Source organism: Melopsittacus undulatus, chromosome 3, assembly GCF_012275295.1.
Source record: "Melopsittacus undulatus isolate bMelUnd1 chromosome 3, bMelUnd1.mat.Z, whole genome shotgun sequence".
Taxonomy (NCBI): Eukaryota; Metazoa; Chordata; class Aves; order Psittaciformes; family Psittaculidae; genus Melopsittacus; species Melopsittacus undulatus.
This window is the reverse complement of record NC_047529.1, coordinates 110,352,357-110,371,507: the sequence shown is the minus strand read 5'-3', so window position 1 is coordinate 110,371,507 and position 19,151 is coordinate 110,352,357. Positions and strand designations below refer to the sequence as shown.

Here is a 19,151-nt window from a genome sequence, read left to right as displayed (position 1 = left end):
TTTTTATCTTTTCCTGTAAGTTTCTTCGGTATTTTCTGGCCTTGAAGTTAAAGCTTTAAGTGGATTGGAAATGTTTAGCATATTATGAATGTTATGCTAAAGAAATAAGGCTTGAACCCTATAATTGTAATTGCTGTGTTCTGCCTCACATCACCTCTTTCTTGTGGTCCCTGAAGAGTTCTTGTGCTTGAGTTTAGGCAGGAATGGTTAATGGGGAAAGAGACTTCTGCAGTCTTTAGCAACTCTGCTGAACAATGAAAGAAAGGGGAGGAAAAGGCTGAGATCCAGCACAACAGTTGAGTCTCCTGTAGGCCTTTTTTTTTCCCAAATAGTCATTGGAGGCAGCATATAATCTATTTTCTTCCATAGACTTCCTATAATGTGCTAATGTAAAGCTGCTTTTGCCTCAGATAATACATATTGTTTTCTTTTTGGTGATTCTTGTTTCTCTTGGCTTTGTTTCATGCCTTATGTCTTCGGAAAGGCTTTATTCCTACTTGGGAGCTGATTGAGCTTCTGTGGAACCAACTTGTCCCAAAATTCTGCAGTTTAGGTGTTGCCAAGAAATTTCTATGAGTCTTTGGCATGGGAAGTTATAAAAAAAAAGCAACACTCCTTGAACCAGTTTTGTAAAAATGGAAAGCATAGCAACCACAGTGAGAAACATTTAGCAGTCTGGCAGCTGACAGCAGGGCATACAAGGAATAACAAAATAGTCAATTGAAGAGGGGAAAAAAGATCTTCAAAAGACTTGTGGCCACAGCAGGGTGAAAAACATAACAATCCCATTATCAAGGTTGGTTTTTTTCCCCCCCTAACTTCTGCTAATATAACATGTTGAATGATATGCCAGTGATTTAGAACATGAAAAAGCGTTCCCTGGCATCCTCTTTAGATGTCTCTATTCAGGCAGGCAAAGAGAGAAAGGAAACAAACCGTTCTAAGATCAGCATTCAGAATTCAGCAGAAGAGACCAGTTTGCTTGAAGCTCAGCTATCACAGTGGTATTAATTCTGCAAATAGGTGACTGATGTGTGAAACTGAGGTGACTTTCCCAGTACTGCACAGTAAATTTAAAGAAAAACAAGTAAAGGTTTCTCAAAACGGTGCCCTGTAACATTCACAATATACCTATTACTTTTTACTTTGATTCTGTTAGTACTGGATTAATTTCTGACTGTATTATTGCCTTAGAGTGATTATGGTATCATTCCTGTCCCAAATTCTGAGCTCTTTGTTGTTCTGGTTTTTGGGTTGTTCTTTTTTTTGTCTTTCTACTCTGTTCCTTGGGGTTAGGACAGTGGTGGTTCTGACATAGTACATCTGAAGGTTCACTGCAGACTATTACTGAATTCATAGTGGGATTCCATATAAAGATACTAACTTTTCATCCTCTTTTTTGGTATCCATTTGTCTGTCTGGCATTTGTAGGGATATGATAATAAGCAGTTTAAATAGAACTTTTTTTTGTGTGCCTTAAGTATGTCTTTTTTCTGTGAACAGAAGTTTTCTAAATGCTTGATGTACAATATATCCTCTAATATTAAAAAAGATGAGTCCAGTTCATGTTGCTTAGTTACAGAAACAATAACAGCACAAATTTATTGTCCCTAGTTTAGCCATTCCATGTGGCATGAAAGCACTAGTGACTGTATCATCATGGCACATTTACCGTGAGACACAGATTGTTCAAGCCCAGCTTTTAAGTGAGTGTAGCTTTTGACCAGATTGGGTACATTTTATTTCTCTGTTTAAATGGCCAGTGTTCTCTGTGTTCTGCAGTGACATACTCTTGTGCTCTTTCTGTCATAGTGCCTGCCATGCTCCTCAAAAAGTATATGAAAGGGGATGGGGGGGTAGGGAGGGGGATCATGACACCCTGTGGGAAACGTGTGTGTAAATATCACTGGCTTTGAATGAAGCTCCACTAGATCTGATGTTGGTAATGCAAACTGCCACCTTCATGCAAGTTCCTACCCTGTGAGGAAATGGCATATCCATTTTACAGAGAAGCAAGGAGATGCTCTCTCTGAGGCCTTCAGATGCAGGTTAAACCCAGGTTCCTGGATTCCTAGTCCTGGCTTCTAATATTAAAAAGTCTTTCAGTGATTCCTTTATTCCTGCCTTGTAAGACATAGTTATCTATGGGGAGTATGTCAGATTCTAAAATATACTTGTGATATCTAAAGCTATAAACAGTAGAACATTGTGCTGTGCTACATGAGTGATCTATTAGGCTTGAACAAGTCTCCTTTATGTTTTTCAGAAGCTGCTGCCCTGAGAGAGCTCAGGCCTAATATAGTCAATATGTTTCCAGTTACTAAATATTCCCCCCCCCCCGCCTTATTGGGTAATATAAGAGGTGTTTGGTGCTCTTTTGGATTTTGGCAATCACTAGCCTTTCCTGTCTGTTATCTGCAACCATATAGTCACAGACTGGTTTGGTTTGGAAAGGACCTTCAAATGCATCCAGTTCCAACCCCCTTGGCAGGGACACCTTCCACTAGACCAGGTTGCTCCAAGTCCTGTCCAAACTGTCCTTGAACATTGCCAGGGATGGGGCAGCCACAGCTTCTCTGGGCACCCTGTGCCAGGGCCTCAGCACCCTTACAGGAAGAATCTCCTCCTCATGTCTCATCTCATTCTCGTCTTTGTCAGTTAAAACCCATTCCCCCTTGTCCTATCACTACAGGCCCTTGTAAAAAATCCCTCTCCCTGGAAGAGTCAGGTCCAATTTGCATGGAGAGTCGTGTGCTCTGTTTCCACTCGACAGTTTCGGATGTTCAGGAGTGGACAGCAAGAGGAGGGAGAAGAATATAAAACTCCCAGATATATGTATTTGTGGGTTTGTGGCAATGTAGTTGGTTAGACATTCTTCCCCCCTCTCCCACCACAGCTCTATTAAGCAACTTTTTTTGAGCTGAAACTTGCAGGACAGTTTCTCAGACCATTGATGTAAAATATGGCACATGCTGTCGTTTTTCTCCAGGTGTTTATGTATCTAACATTATGGAACTCTGTCCTGTTGTCCTGAGCCTACCTCTCACTTGGTGGGATTCTATGACCACTTGGGTTTTGTTTTGATGCTCAAAATGACCCCCATTCTAAATGCACCACTCTAGCATACACACACATGTCCACCTCAGCAAAATTAAAACTATTGCATTTGAGAATGAATACAATTTCCTTGGAGCTTTCTTTATACCTGTTTTATCTCTTCTCTATGTTTACAAAACAAAGCTGGTTTGTAAAGCTGAATAATCCTAGAGAATTGAGTAGCTGTTGTCATTCATATTGTGTGCTTTCGTTTACACTGTGCTCAGAAATAAAGCACATTGCAGGTATTTGAACTGGGGCTCCCTAAGTTTTGTCAGTAGTCTGTAGTTTATTGTGTTCCTTGATATATTCATTTCTGGAGCTTGGAAATGAGTTGAGGCACATAAGCAAAATGAGAAGCTGACATTAATGGATTACTTAAAACCCATCCATCAAATGCCAAAAAAAACCACTCCACCCAACATTGTAACTCTCAATGGTCACTTTTGCAGTTGGATTTCAGGGGAATGTGGTGCTGTATGCACCAGGTAGTTCTCAATGAGCGTGCGAATTCTAGTGACTGTTAAAACAAGCTGATTAAATTGCCTCAGGCTTCACTTACTCTAAGTCCCATTGCTATGATTGCTGACATCAGTATGTTGTCTCCCTCAGACTTCACAGTGCAGCATAAAATTGTAGGTCAGCAGCACTTATCCTGAGCCATTTTGGATTATACTAGTCTCCATTTTAATGAATTATCTGCCATTGTTTGCACTAGGTGATCCAGCTTTCATGAAAATATGAATATACTCCCTTATGGTAAAGATTTGTATCATTCTTTTTTGTTTTAATGTGTTTGGAGATGGGAATGATTAAAATTGCCATTATCAAACTATTTTTTCCTCGTGCCCCAGTAAGTAAAGAGATTAATTGTTCAGAGCAAGGTCATAATGTAGGTGCTCTGAACTTGTAGTTTCTCTTTGATTCTCAAGGAAATGTAGATACTGAAAATTAGGTGGTGTGATTAGGTCTTTAAGGATTGTGTTTGGTTTTAATAATGTAATTGAAAGGAATGCTTCATAATATTTTGGAGGCTTTTAATCACAGGGATTGAAAAGGTATTGCTAGCAGAGTTAGTTGGTATTCTAAAATATTTGAGTAATGCCATTTCTTCATTCATAGTAAAGAAATCTTTAATGTGGAAGGGGCTGCACTTTGAAAATGGTGTTGAAATCTGTATTCTTTCACATCTTCCATGACTTTAAATGTAATGGGATAAGGTCAGTAGAAAGAAATGGTATGGTTTTGTTGATATTAATGTTTTTATGTCAACTTTTTATGTTTGAATTTAATAACAGTAAATTTCTCGTCTTCTCCTTCACCTTTTCTCAGCATCATTCATACATCCATACACTGCTGGTTTCATATAGTTTCATTGGCTGATCAGCTACTTTTTTGGTTGTTGAAGGCACCTGCCAGGATGACTGTAGATCTGTAGTGAATTCTAAATACATTCCTAGAATTCAGTGCATACTAGGACAATAAATTATATACATGATATATCTTTGGGAAACATAAATTAATTTTGCTTGTGCTCAAATCTGCCCACAGACCATGTTAAGATGTGCTGAGCTTAAGTTAATATTTGCTGTCTCTTAGCTGAACTTACTTGTTAAGACTCAGCACAACTCAGCATGTGGTTGGCCTAGATGGTAGCAAAGGGAGCTCCTATCTTGATTGGAAAAAGATATGTAGGTCTTCCCTTTCTCTCCTCAAAACAAATTTATTCTCGAACCTAACTTAATATTAAGAGGAAAGAATACAGTAAATAGAAGACCAATTCAAGGTGCTCTTAATAGCACAGTATAATTCCTTTATGGCTGGCAATTGTATGTGCAGGAAAATCCTGTTGTTCGAGCATGAGGGGGAGTGTGAGAGTACATAAATCACTACAAGGGGCAGCCCTATAGATGCTAGGAAAGCACTAGGAAAGTACATAGTAGTATAAGGATACTGACTGGTAAGTTGTGAAGGATAAGGCTGAATATGACTCAGTTATATTCACGTAATTAATTGTGGATCCACATCTCTATTGGAAGGAGAATGTAGTGAGTTAATATTAAAGAACAGTTTTTCCCTCATATATTGTATATTAAGCTAATCAAAGAGCTGCTGGTAAGTTAAGAAAACTGTCGTCCATATCCCTGTCCCTCAGGTCCTTGAACTGGATTTTTTCTGAGTTGACTTCAAAGCCTATGGAGAAAATGGTAGAAATGGTAGAAATGAAGAGAAGCTCTGTTTGTCTGCTCAGGTTTTGTAACAGCTATTATATTATTTGGTCAACCAGCTTCATTAATATCAGACAATTTGAAATTTTCCATACACAAGAGGTTCTTTTTGTCCATTTACTTGTCCTGGTACTTACCTTTGTTCAGTAAGCAACTGAAGAGTATTCTCTCCTCATGTTCTTTGTTGCCTTAATTACTTTCATTGTCAACAGCATGATTTAATTCTCATGAGAGCTCTTTTGTTCCCTTTTTTTAAAATCATATTCTCCAGTCTCCATTTAACACTTTTCAGTCTATTGTAGAAAGATTGCCCTCTGTAACTCCTTCAAATGAGATGGAAGCTCTTCAAAAATCTCTCTTGCTGTAGAAGGTGGCCAATGTTTCATGATACTCTTAAGTAATATTGCTGCCAGGCTACTGGCTTCTTGCTGCATTCTTCTGCTCTTTAGCTTTCTTTAAAGATAGAAAGTCACCCCATGAAAGATCACTTGCATGTGCTGATTCTACAATGCTCTTCTGAATTCCTTTGTGAAATCTGCAGTCTCTGAAGTGTTCTAGAACTATTTGGTACATACAAATACAGTACCTTATTCTTTAAGATACAGTTAGTCCAATTCTAGTCACTTCTGATGTCTTCACTCAAAGAAGGCAACATGTTACCTGCCTCTCTGTGGCAGCATGTCACTTCTGCTGTCAAGAATCCAAAGCCAGATTTTTTGTTCTCTTTGAGACCCAGCTTCAGTGAGAACAGCAGTATTGATCCTGAACTCTGAAATATGATGGAGAAATGGACTTTTTTAATACAGTAGAATAATTCTGCCATGGTTTATGAAGCGATTTGCTGGATGGATAATCTGAAAAAAATATAATCTGAAAGAACACAATTCCTACAGTAAAAAATTGTTGATCTATCAATCATCTCATTAGTGTTCTATTTTCTTGAAACATGGTTTTTCAATAGCAGCTGTCACTTTTGGGGTATGACATCTTAGATTGTGTCTGCTGGTGTTTTGATTTCGAACAATGGCACAGTTCTGCAGTATATCTCCTCTCTCCTTCACTTAGCGCATGTTGGAGTGGGTTTCATTTGTGTTCAAACTAGGCTTCAGAGGAACTGAATCCAGAAGCTGTACCCAAAGTATTCATTAAGCACTTTCCAACCTGTAATAGGGTTATAAGGTCAAAACCAGAGGTTGTTCCCCTGCTTCAGACTACATTGTATAGTTGAAACATTGGATCAGGGGCCAGACATGATCTATATCTGCATCTGTAGATGAAGAAGTCTCAGCACAAAGTGCTTTGATTTGCTGAGCTGTTGCTTTTGCTCCAGATTGCTTTCTAATGTAGGCTTAACCTTAGAAACAGGGAAGCTTTTAGCTTGTCTCCATGCAGTCATATTCAACCCTTCAGTGGTATTTTAGCTTAAGTATATAATTTATTGAATAATAAAAAAATATTGACAAAATACTTGTGCACACCTCAGCCACTGGGGAGCTTCATTTAAGTAGTCCTTGTATCCTGGACAATGTAAACAGCAAGAATCTCAGAATATCCCAATAAAGGCTAGAACCCTGGCAGATGGTTGTATCATGTCGGAATTCTGTGGGCAGATTAAATACGTGATTTGAAGTGGCAATATTTGCTGTAGAGGTCAATTGGATTTAAAATTAATATTATCTGTAAGTTTTATCAGAAAAGTCTTCAGTCAGGGAAAATATGTAAGGGGGTCTATTTTTTTTTTGTCCAATTGAACTGCTCAAAGATGGTCCTGTTTTTGCCTGGTTTGATCAGTATGATACTAGTTTCCTTATTTTATAGCTTCATGAATGCCATGGATGCTACTATTCCTCAGCACCAAGGACAAACTGAAAAGATATTAAATCATAAAGTGTCTGACCTTTGGGCATTTTCTGTCAATGGATGGAAGAGTTAAGACAGTGACAAAGGGTTTAGAGGGAGAAACCGTCTAATACTTCTCTAACATAGCAGAGTGGCTGTGAAGAGGGCTTTTAAGCATTCAAGGCCATGCAAACTAATTTGTGACTGAGAGTATAAATAATGTGCAGATTCTTTCAGATTGTTTGAATTAACTCCAGAGATATTTTTAGAGCAACTTTGTTTGGTTTAATGAAAACTATTATTAAATCATTAGTCAATGGAAATAGTTATTTAATTTTGTGTGTATGTTAATTATCATATTCATATACCATCATGATTATCCTTTAAATACTAGTTCAGGGTTATATCTGTTTGGTTAGAATGGTCAAGTTCCTCTTCTTAACTTCTCTGCTTTGCTTGCAGGTTGTATATAAAAATAATGATGTCAGGTTGGAGTTATCTCGACTTGCCAAGCAAGGAGATCCTAAAATGAAGATTCATGGGGTTGTAGCATTTAAATGTGAGAATGTTGCAACCTTAGATCCAATCACATTCGAAACACCAGAGTCTTTCATCTCTTTGCCAAAGTGGAATGCCAAGAAAACAGGCTCAATATCATTTGACTTCCGTACAACTGAGCCAAATGGCCTGATTCTATTCAGTCATGGAAAACCCAGGCACCAAAAAGATGCCAAACACCCACAGATGGTGAAGGTTGACTTTTTTGCCATTGAAATGCTTGATGGCCACCTCTACCTGCTGTTAGACATGGGATCAGGTACTATAAAAATAAAAGCCTTGCAGAAGAAAGTGAATGATGGTGAATGGTACCATGTGGATTTTCAACGGGATGGACGGTCAGGTAAGCTTCTTTAATATTCAAGATGGTTTTTCATGTTGTATCTGGGAAATATATTATGGTATATATTATGCTGCCATCATTAGAGTTGTGAATCATCTGAAAAGTAAGGGAAATATAAGAAGTCATTACTGTTGGGTACCAGAATACAATGACTTGCAGAGTAAAATATCTTGTATTAAAATTTATTGGGTAATCGGGTACTTAATCTTGCAAGTAAGTGTGCTGTGTACTTCAGAAACAAACAGGAATCTCCCTCTGTGCTTGCTTCCACCAAATGGCTAAACTGGCAAGTTTCAAGTATAAAACCAAAAAATTGTTACTGAAAGTAATCTCCAACATAGGGAATAGCTTGCCCTCAGAAACAACACAGAATTCCCAATCATGTCTGCAGATCTCAGCATAATTAAATTATATGCTAATGAATGGCTAACAATGCATATCAGCAGAAATGGAAATAAGTGACTTGCTGTATTTTGTCAGTATGAGGTCATATTCTGTAGCAGGGTAGAAGGGTAAAAATCAAGAAATCTTAAACGCCTCTGAAATCTGATAGCATACAATGCATTTAACTAGTGAACCAGTTCATGTGTTTTCACCTGCCTCTGACCAGCAAATAATATAATTTAGAACCATGGAATCTAGAATAATCAGGGTTGGAAAGGACCTTAAAATCATCTAGTTCCAACCCCCCTGCCATGGGCAGGGACACCTCACATTAAACCATGTCACCCAAGGTTCTGTCCAGCCTGGCCTTGAACACTGCCAGGGATGGAGCATTCACAACCTCCCTGGGCAACCCATTCCAGTGCCTCACCACCCTTACAGTAAAGAATTTCTTCCTTATATCCAATCTAAACTTTTCCTGTTTCTGTTTTAACCTGTTACCCCTTGTCCTATCACTACAGTCCCTAATGAATAGTCCATCCCCACCATCCCTATAGGCCCCCTGTAGATACTGGAAGGCTGCTATGAGGTCTCCATGCAGCCTTCTCTTCTCCAGGCTGGACAGCCCCAACTTTCTCAGCCTGTCTTCATACGGGAGGTGCTCCAGTCCCCTGATCATCCTCGTGGCCTTCCTCTGGACTGGTTCCAACAGTTCCATGTCCTTTTTATGTTGAGGACCCCAGAACTGCACACAGTACTCCAAGTGGGGTCTCACAAGAGCAGAGTAGAGGGGCGGGATCACCTCCTTTGACCTGCTGGTCATGCTTCTTTTGATGCAGCCCAAGATACAGTTGGCTTTCTGGGCTGCAAGCACACACTGAAGCTGGCTCATGTTCATTTTCTCATTGACCAACACCCCCAAGTCCTTCTCCATGAGGCTGCTCTGAATCTCTTCTCTGCCCTACCTGTAGCTGTGCCTGGGATTGTTCTGACCCAGGTGTAGGACCTTGCATTTGTCATGGTTAAACTTTATGAGGCTGGCATCAGCCCACCTCACAAGTGTGTCAAGGTCCCTCTGGATGGCATTTCTTCGCTCCAGCGTATCAACCAAATCGTACAGCTTGGTGTCATTGGCAAACTTGCTGAGGGCACACTCAATCCCACTGTCTGTGTCACCAACAAAGATGTTGAACAAACTGGTGCCAACACCGATCCCTGAGGGACACCACTCATTATTGGTGGACATTGAACCATTAACCACAACTCTTTGCGTGCAGCCATCCAGCCAGTTCTTTATCCACAGAGAGGTCCACCTATCAAATTGATGTCTCTCCAATTTAGAGACTAGGATGTCATGTGGGACAGTGTTGAATGCTTTGCACAAGTCCAGGTAGATGACATCAACTGCTCTACCCCTGTCCATCAGATCTGTAGCCCCATCATAGAAGGCAACCAAATTGGTCAGGCAGGATTTCCCCCTAGTGAAGCCATGCTGGCTGTCACCAAGCACCTTGTTGTTTTTCATGTGCCCTAGCATGCTTTCCAGGAGAATCTGCTCCAGGATTTTGCCAGGCACAGAGGTGAGACTGATTGGTCTGTAATTCTTTGCGTCATCCGTTTTCCCCTTCTTGAAAATGGGGGTTATATTTCCCTTTTTCAGTCATCAAGAACTTCATCTGACTGCCATAGTTTTTCAAATATGATGCACGGTGGCATAGCAACTTCATTTGTCAGCTCCTTCAGGATCCGCAGATGGATTTTGTCAGGTCCCATGGACTTGTGCACATTCAGGTTCTTAAAGTGGTCTCAAACCAGATCCCCTCGTACAGTGGGCCCAAGGTCTTCATTCTCACAGTGCCTGCGTCCGCCTTCCAAGACTTGGGTGGTGTGGTCAGAGCATTTGCCAGTGAAGACTGAGGCAAAGAAGCCATTCAGAGCCTCAGCCTTCTCCAAATCCAGGATAGCCAGTTCTCCTCATTTCTCAACTTTTTTTCTCCACCTTTTTTCCTTTGAAGTTTCCTCTGCAGCTCCTTTTCCATCCAGGGAGGTCTCCTGGCCCTCCTGCTGCACTTCCTTCTAGTTGGGACGCAACACTCCTGAGCTTGTAGCACATGATCCTTGAATATCAACGAACAGTCTCGGGCCCCATTACCCTCTAGGGCTATTTTCCATGGAACCTTACTAAGCAGGTTCCTGAAGAGGCCAAAGTCTTCTCTCTTAATTGAAGGACAAATCTGTTAAAAGGTATATTTCCTTTCATGACAGAATTTGGAAGTTGGGGGACGGATGTGCTGAATCTGTAACTTAGCCTATCCAAAGAATATTCTGATTAATATCAGTGTTCAATCTGGAGTGTTGACAAATGTAAGCTCTTCTTTTAGGTTTTGTGGAGTTTTCCTCTCTTTCTTCTACCTGGTGACTCCTTTTCAGTGACTTGCATTTGTAATTCTAGAGCTTCACCTCTAAAAAGTTGTTGGACTACGACTTACTTTCTTACTACCTACAAATCAGATTTCAGATCAAGTGACTCTTAGGTGCAGATTTCAGTCAAATCCTTTCTGAAAGTTAGACCAAATTCAGCTGATGAGAATTGATTAAAAGCGTGAAAAATAGTAATTTAATTTCTGGACTGTGCAGCTTCAAATTCTAAATGTTTTAGAGTTTGAGCTTCTGATCATATGTCAGATGCTTATTTACATTTCTTGAGGTACAACAAATCAACTCTCCTCCCAAAAAAAGAAGTGCCTCCAGAAATACACACACACACACACACACACACACAAACACACAAAATAAACCACAAACAAACAAAAAACCCTAAGCCCCCAGGCAACAAAACACACAACCTCTCAAAATCCTGAACTGTCAGTCACTGAATATCCAATGATTGTATTTATACTATGATGTTAATTTCAGTCTTCCTTCTTAAGTGCTGTTTCAGTGACTCATATGAGGTAGTAAATCCTGTAATAATCATGCCTGTGGGACTCCACTGAAAGCAAAGTTTGTTCTTACATCAAAAGCCAACACAACTATAAAGAACTGAATGCACAGCAATTACTTACATTTAAAGATATCTTCTGCACATTCATTGCTTCACAAAAACTGTAGCTCACAAATGTCATTAAGAAAGTTTAGGGCAGTTATGGTTTAAGTGCAGTCAGCAACTCAGACCCGCACAGCCTGCTCCTTCACTCCCCACCTTCCCCCCCCACCCTACTCCCAGAGAGATGGGGAGGAGAATCAAAAGAATGTAACTCCCACAGGTTTACATAAGAGCAGTCCAGTAACTAAGGTATAACACAAACCACTACTGCTACTACCAATAGTAATGATAAGGGAAGAGAATACAATACTACCCGCCAATAGCCAGCCCAACTGAGCAGTGCGCTAGCCCTTCCCAGTAATTCTCAGTTCCACATCCTGGGCATGAGTTGCTGTGGTATGGAATACCTCTTTGGCTAGTTTAGGTCAGGTGCTTTGTCTCTGCTTCATCCCAGCCTCTCCTTCTCCCTGGCAGAACATGAGACTCAGGCTGAACATTTGAGCAGCAACTAAAAACATCAGTGTTATCAGTGCTGTTCCCAGGCCAAAAGTCAAAACCACAGCACTGCACCAGCTACTAAGAAAGAGGAAAAATGGCTGCTACTGTTGAACCCAGGACAAGGGCATACTTTATTTGAACCACAGAATGATTTGAGTTGGAAGGGACCTAAAAGATAATCAGATTTCAAACCCCTGCCATGGGCAGGGATGCCTTCCACTAGAGCAGGTTGTTCTAGGCCCCATCCAACCTGGCCTTGAACACTTGAAGGGAAGGGGCAGCCACAGCTTCTCTGGGCAACCTTTGTCAGGGCCTCACCACCCTCACAGGGAAGAATTTCTTCCTAATTTCTAATCTAAATCCTTCCTCTTTCAGTTTGAAGCCATCCCCCCCTTCTCTTTAGAACTGTTGGGAGACATTAGCAAGAATGTAGACTAATTGTAGAAAGCAATATGTACCTGGTGATCAGGACTGTATATTATTCTTAAGGAGAATTATGAATAGTCATATGTATATAAGTGTTCAAGTGTTGAAGCACAGTTTGGATGGAGCTTGGAGCAACCTGATCTGGTAGAAGGTGTCCCTGCCCATGGCAAGGGTTTGGAACTAAATGAGCTTGAAGGTCCTTTCCAACCCAAACCAGTCTGGTTCTGTATAGAAAAGAAAAATTAATCCAGCTGGTGCATCACCTGTGATCAAGATGGGTGAACTTTATTTACCCTCTCACTCTTAAAAACTGAGCATAGTACCTTTTTGCCCAAAACCATTGAGCTGTTACTGGGAATAGTTGCTTAGTTTGTAGAGGCATATAGATGAGCAAACTCTTTTTTTTGAGGTGAAAACTAAATCAGACATCAAAGATTTTCTGTGATTTTTTTAATACATACAATAATAATTCACAGTGGAAGTACCACTATCAGTGGCAATGGTGTCATTTTTCTTAATGAGAATATTGGCTGAATAGTCTTTTAAACTGCCAGATTTAACCTAGTGGAATGACTGCCTCACCATTGAAATAAACAATGAACTGTATGTTCCTGTTTTCTTTGGATCGGAACAGGAAGTACTGATGTGTAATGTTTAGATTATTTCTTCATTACTTTTGCATATTGGTCTGTTATGCCTTTTGCCATGAATAATAAGATCCACTTTATTATTCGAGGAAGCTTTCTCATTTATTTTCTCTAGCCAAAAACGAAACATTCTGAAAATCATGTGAATGTGATCACTTCTCACTTGCTCATCTTTAGAATTTGTCTATAAGAGAATGAATGTACCTTGCATTAGAAAAAATACTGACTTCTCTGAGACTTTCCTGTTGCTGTCAACAAAATACCTACTTACCAAGTATGAATGAAAAGATTGTCCTGTTAATAAATAGCTAAATTTTAGTAGTTATTGGGTTTCTTTCCTTGTTTGTTTTAAAGTGAAGTTTGTTGTCTAGCAGTTTCTTGCACACACCCTTCAAATCCAGTGCAGAGTGGTTCCATCACATAATAGAAAGTTGTGACATTTCTCAAGGAGCTTTGCTGATTTTCTTGACTTTTATATTAGCTGAATCAGCCAAGTACTCAATTTATTTTTTGTTCTTTGCTCTCTTTGACTCTCGGTCACAGGGAGCATCCACTCGAAACTACTGCCTTTGCCAGTGCCCATCTGGATCTGTGGTGGGAGATGCGTAAGGAGCGAGAGCACATTTTTAAATTGTACTTATCCAGCCCATATTCACTAGTAATTCTGCAGATCCCTTCAGATTTTGGGAGATAGAAAGAAGAGGGGAAAGACAGTGTCTTTTAACTTCGTTTTGCTGAATGAACTTTGGACCTATTACAAAAATGTAGGGGTTTTTTTGTATTATAGGAACTTTTGACACATTACAGAAGTTTTTCACCGTTGAGTCCCATCCATTCCACCTGTAAGACCTTTTGTGCTATGTTACCTAAAAAGCAGATTTTTGAGAAGGAACTCCTGAGATCCTATTTCCCAGAGTTAAGTAAAGAAAGGTTTCATATTTAAATGAGATCTTTAATTTCTTTATGGTCCATCTTCTTGCTATGTATGCAGCGAGGAAAGTGGACTCGGTCCTCAGCATGTTCTCTGTCTTTTTTTGCTAAGTATACAGCAGAGTACACAACCTGGCACCAACCACTGTGTCCTGTCATGAGCTGAGTCTCTCTTCCAGTGTTTGTGCTCATTCTGAATTCCTGCTTCAGAGCTGCTTCTTGTGTGTCCTGTCTTGCCTGTGGGCTTTATGCAGTGTTCACAGTACTCATCGTAGTTATATTTTGCTTTAGCACGCAACACAGAGATTGTTGGTCTTTTCTCCCAGGTAACAAGTGGCAGGTTAAGAGGAAACAGCTTCAAGCTGCACTAGTGGAGGTTTAGACTGAATCTTAGGAACAATTTCTTTCTTGAAAAGGGTGATCAGGCATTGGAACCGGCTGCCCAGGGCAGTGCTGGACTCACTGTCCCTGGAAGTGTTCACAAACTGTGTAGACAAGACCCTTAGTGATACGGATCAGTGGTGTCCTTGGCAGTGCTGGGGGAACGGTTGGACTTGACCTAAAGAGTTTTTCCAACCTAGTTGATTCTATGAAGATGTAAAGTGTGTTTAGAATACCTTGCTCTGAGTTTTCACTGCTAATAAGTGAATGTTTCACATGCACAAAAAGCGACTAAATAGGCTACATAAGGTAAGTGTAGAGATTAGAATAGTTGTAGCATCTGTTGTTACAATCTTCAGTTTCAACTGATCAGAATTGAGACAAGGTTTTGAAATACATTGTAAATTCTTATGCACAGACTTATGTAAAAGTGCTTAAATAATGGATATGATTGGAGAGGCTCATTGACTCATGCCTAAGGGAAATGGTTGTCTGTCTGCTTTTAACAGTACTGCCAAATATGCAGTAAAAGAACTGGAAAAATATCCAAACCAAATCCAAAACCAACTGTAAAGCAGCTGTAACAGTTTTTGCTCACAGTAGCAGTTTCTTGTCACATAGCAAAGTTAGATTTAATAACTCTTTTAAGACTTAAGATTGTTTAAAGTTGTTAAATTGTTCACTATATTCAAGGATAACCTTCCAAGTGTTTTCAAACTAAACCACCTTTTATCCTTTGGAAATAACCATTACACAGGGAAGTCAGAGAGGAAACTGTTATTGTCATCCTCAGTTGTCTATGGCAGAGTAAAACAGTGTATCAGAATGTATTCACAGGTAGGTGCTTTAGGGCTGAGAAGTCACTGAAATTTTGAACTGGAGTTTCAACTTAAATACCAGAAATTAGAGTATGTAATTAGAGCTTAACTATCATCATTATCTCACTGTATGTGGTGCTTTGTCAGTATCTGTTACATGCATTATTGTTGCAGGTTTTTTTTTACCAGCACACTTCTGTATGCTACCTCCCCCGTCTTTTCAATCTTGTAAGAACTGCCAGATTTAAATGTTCCTATTTCAACAACTCTTAATAGTCTCCATATTTGAGGTGATAAATTTATATTGGATTTTAAGGAACCAGGGCAAGCGTTAGTGCCTCCCAATCAGTTATCTTTTAAGTTAGTAATTCTTGCTGAAAATCTTAATTTCTTTAGTTTTTCTCAAACTCTTCCACCAGTACAGAAAGATGCCCCTGAATGTTTAAATTTCACTTTGCTCTCACATGGAATATGGTAGAATCATACCACCATAAGTCATTTTAGGACCCTGAAATTTATATCCAGTTTCTGGTGATGAAAAATACTACCTGGTTTTAGAGTTTAAAGCTAGATCATGAATTCCCAGTCTAAATAAATCACCCCACACCTTGCCCTTTGTCTTCCCTTTTTTCTTCTTTCATGCTGGACAAAGCAAATGCTGTCACTTCTTTCCCATTTCTTTCTTTTTCTGGTAGAAATACAGATTATATTTCCTACTTTAAGTATTAAAAATCTTTGGAAGGAAGCTACTTGTTTCCCAGCAAACATTATTGCCTCAGTATTGGTCTTTTCAAAGAAACAGTATAGCTGCTCCTCTGGTTATGGGCACTCTTATGCTAGATAATATGCAAGGATGTAACAAAGGATAGTTCTTGACACAGAAATGTTACAATTTAAGGCTAGAGCTTTCCCATTGAGAGGCTCATGATCTTCTGAATCTTTTGTTTCCTCGTCATATTCTGTTGTCTTCAGGTTATTTTGTAAAATGAGATGCGTCTCATTCCTTTCCCTCTTGACAATTCTGATGTGAGAAGGGTTGATGTTACATTATCTTTACGGAGCAAATTATTATCCTTTTCCAGTGCTGGCCACATAAGACATTTGTATGCTCCATTAGCTTCCTTTCTTCCTCCTTCTCTGAAAAGTGATGTCTCTTCACATTTGTAAGTAGAAACAACCAAATGGATTGCAGCACACTGGTGATTTGAGAGAACAATTCTTTTTAATTTCCAGAGAAAGTAGGATTTTGATGTGTTTTGGAAGTCATCTTTTATTTCCCCTTATTTTTCATGGATTTGTTTTTTCAACTGCTTTTGCAAAGCAATTTGCAATTAAAGTTTTCATTACATATCAGAGATACATAAAAGCTAATTTGGATACCAACAGCAGTGATGGTTGTGTGGCTGCTGTTAGAAGTGCAGCAAGAGACTAGGATAACTTGGTAAGTGATAGTATGAAACGCTTGGTGCCCAGGCATGTTTTTTTTGTTGTAAAGCCTATTTGTATTATAGCCATAGTTCTTGTTCTAAACAGTGTGCTGTGATATTTTGTTCAAGCTCCTACATAACAGCTGAGCCAGAGTGAGTTGTTAAGGCTCTGAGTCTTCTGCAAGTACTATCTAACTCAGTGTCGCTCTCAACAGAAAAGATTAAATGACTAATAGCTAATATAGAGTTATTTGGCTAAGGGTAATACACAGGGTATGTAGGTCAGTTGAAGTGTTGTAGATATGTCCAGCAGTAAACTGGAGGTAGTCCAGATGGGTGACGGGGATTCCATAGTCTTCCAAAACATGAAAAGCATTCACAGAGGAGTTGTTGCCTGTTACGTTTTTCTACCTATAGTCATCAGGTGCTACAATTACATTAAGATTTCAGAGTGCTCCTCCCAAGGAGTATTCCATGTGGTGTCATTTCTTGGGGAGGGGAAAAGTTCTTTTCTTTGTAAAGCTGTTGATATCTATTCAAAATAGCCCTTAAGCTCTCTCCACAGAAATCTTTTGACTTACAGAAGAAATTTTTCCTGCTTCAACCTATCACCTAACTATAATTCAGTCACCAGAGTGTAGTGGTGATACCATTCCCTTTATGATTCACCCTCCTCAGCCTTCTGTGCTTTTGCAAAACTTCCGTTTGGAATACCATCTTAATGCTGCAGCTACACTGGCTGGGATTTCCTGCCTTTTCCTGTGCATTGACAGCCATCAAGACTAATCGGTTCATTTTTATTTTTTTTTTAACAGAAATGGAACATTCTATGTCTTCTAGCATTATGGATAGCTTGAAAACAGAAATGTCTTTGTCTAGCAGAGAACAGCACTGTGCAAAGCGTGAGCTGCAGCTAAGTTAACTTGTGTGGGTGCACGTGCTGTCTGAACATAGATTTAAAGCATTTGGTCCTAAATAAGCCTGTGTAGCAGCAGATGGGAGAAAGCAACAATAGCAGTAAGAAATATTGTGAGCACATGTATGATTTATATTTACAGCATCTTTAATTTTTAAAAGGAGAAATTACCTGTTGCCTGTAAGCAGTCCTTCTTGATACCTAGGATGCTCTCTGAACAGGTCATTCCCAGGAATCATTGTTTGAGGCAGCTGATGAATAATGTCAAACCTTAAGATGTTTATGCTTCTGTGAGGGGTAAGATCAAATGTGTAGCAGGTGTTCTTTATGAATGCCATGCTTCTAGAATGTGAGCAGCAACACATATTTAGTTAGCAAAATATAATAGTCTTATCAATTTTAAACAGGTGGAAGCCTGGAACAAAAATAATCTTGGTTCAACATGCATATTTCTTAGTTTAGACTGGAAGTTCACATCTGTGTGATTGTTCAACTGACATAGAAACTTTTCCTATAATACATGAAAAGGAGAACTGACCATGTCCTCAGACGTGCTCATAAAGATGCATAAACACTGTGCAAAACTTTGATCTTTCTTTACATTTATTCTGATAGTAGGGAGCCTGTTTGTAGATAGTATCCAGCCCTTGTAAAATCCATGCATCTCAAGTCTCACATGAGAGTTGGACCTCCCAAGACCTCTACCCCAAGGAGTTTGTTCTAAAGGTCTAAACTGTTCAGATATTCATTCTGTCCATGCTGTTGAAGTTAACCTGTGGAACCAACAAAAGAACAAGCAGAATGTCTAGCTCCTGCAGGACTCCATTGCTAAAAGAGAAACCTAAATTTTAGGATGGATCCAAGTAATGATGATCTTTTCTTGACCTGCCTCTCTTTGCCCAAAGCTATAGAAATTCTGGATTTCTTACTTTTGTGCACCACCCCCATCACAGTGGCAGTATTTTTGATAATCAGTGTTATCTTCTGGAATTTGTGTCATCCTTACAGGGGAAATAGTGAATTATTATGTTAATTTTATGTATGTGTGATAAATGCATTGTGGTAAATGTGACTCTTCAGTGTCTTGACACGATTAATACACTTTCAGTAGTGAGCCTAGTGAATTACAGGCTTGTATAATGTGGCTGGTACATTATAATAATCTGGTGACCTGTGTATAATGCTTTGACTTGTTTTCCTCACTTCTGCACCCATATAGAATGGTAGGGAGTTGCTTCTGTGAAGATCTTTGTGATTCTTTTTTCAGGGGATTCTACTTATGGCAACCAAACTTCATTTTATTCACTAAGTATGTCAGTGTACTAAATTTGGGTCTCTACCTATTAAAAATTTTAAAACCTTGGGTTACTTTTAAAAAGTCTAACAAAGAGCATCTTTACTGTTGATTGCCGTTTCTGTGTTCAGAGACTTTGTAGACACAGAACTTTAGTTTCGGTTTAATTTTGTTTGTTTGCTTTTTAAACTTAAATGGAAAAAATGCTTCTGATTTCCTGAGGCTTTATACACATCTTCTCTCCCTCCCTTTGTAACATGTACACATTTCAAGGTAAGTGTCAGAGGCATTGATTTTCCTCCTAGGAGCACATCACTATC

General features: G+C 39.3%; 1 protein-coding gene across 20 annotated transcripts in view; it reads left to right on the top strand.

Moving 5' to 3' along the window:
- The window catches only part of NRXN1 (neurexin 1), a 678,674-nt gene that overhangs the window by 249,483 nt on the left and 410,040 nt on the right, over positions 1-19,151 (top strand). For all 20 annotated transcript variants that reach the window (XM_034060547.1, XM_034060546.1, XM_034060544.1 and 17 more), the window contains one exon: positions 7,626-8,064. In XM_034060547.1, coding sequence (XP_033916438.1) covers positions 7,626-8,064 — 439 coding nt within the window. The remainder of the gene's footprint in view (positions 1-7,625; positions 8,065-19,151) is intronic.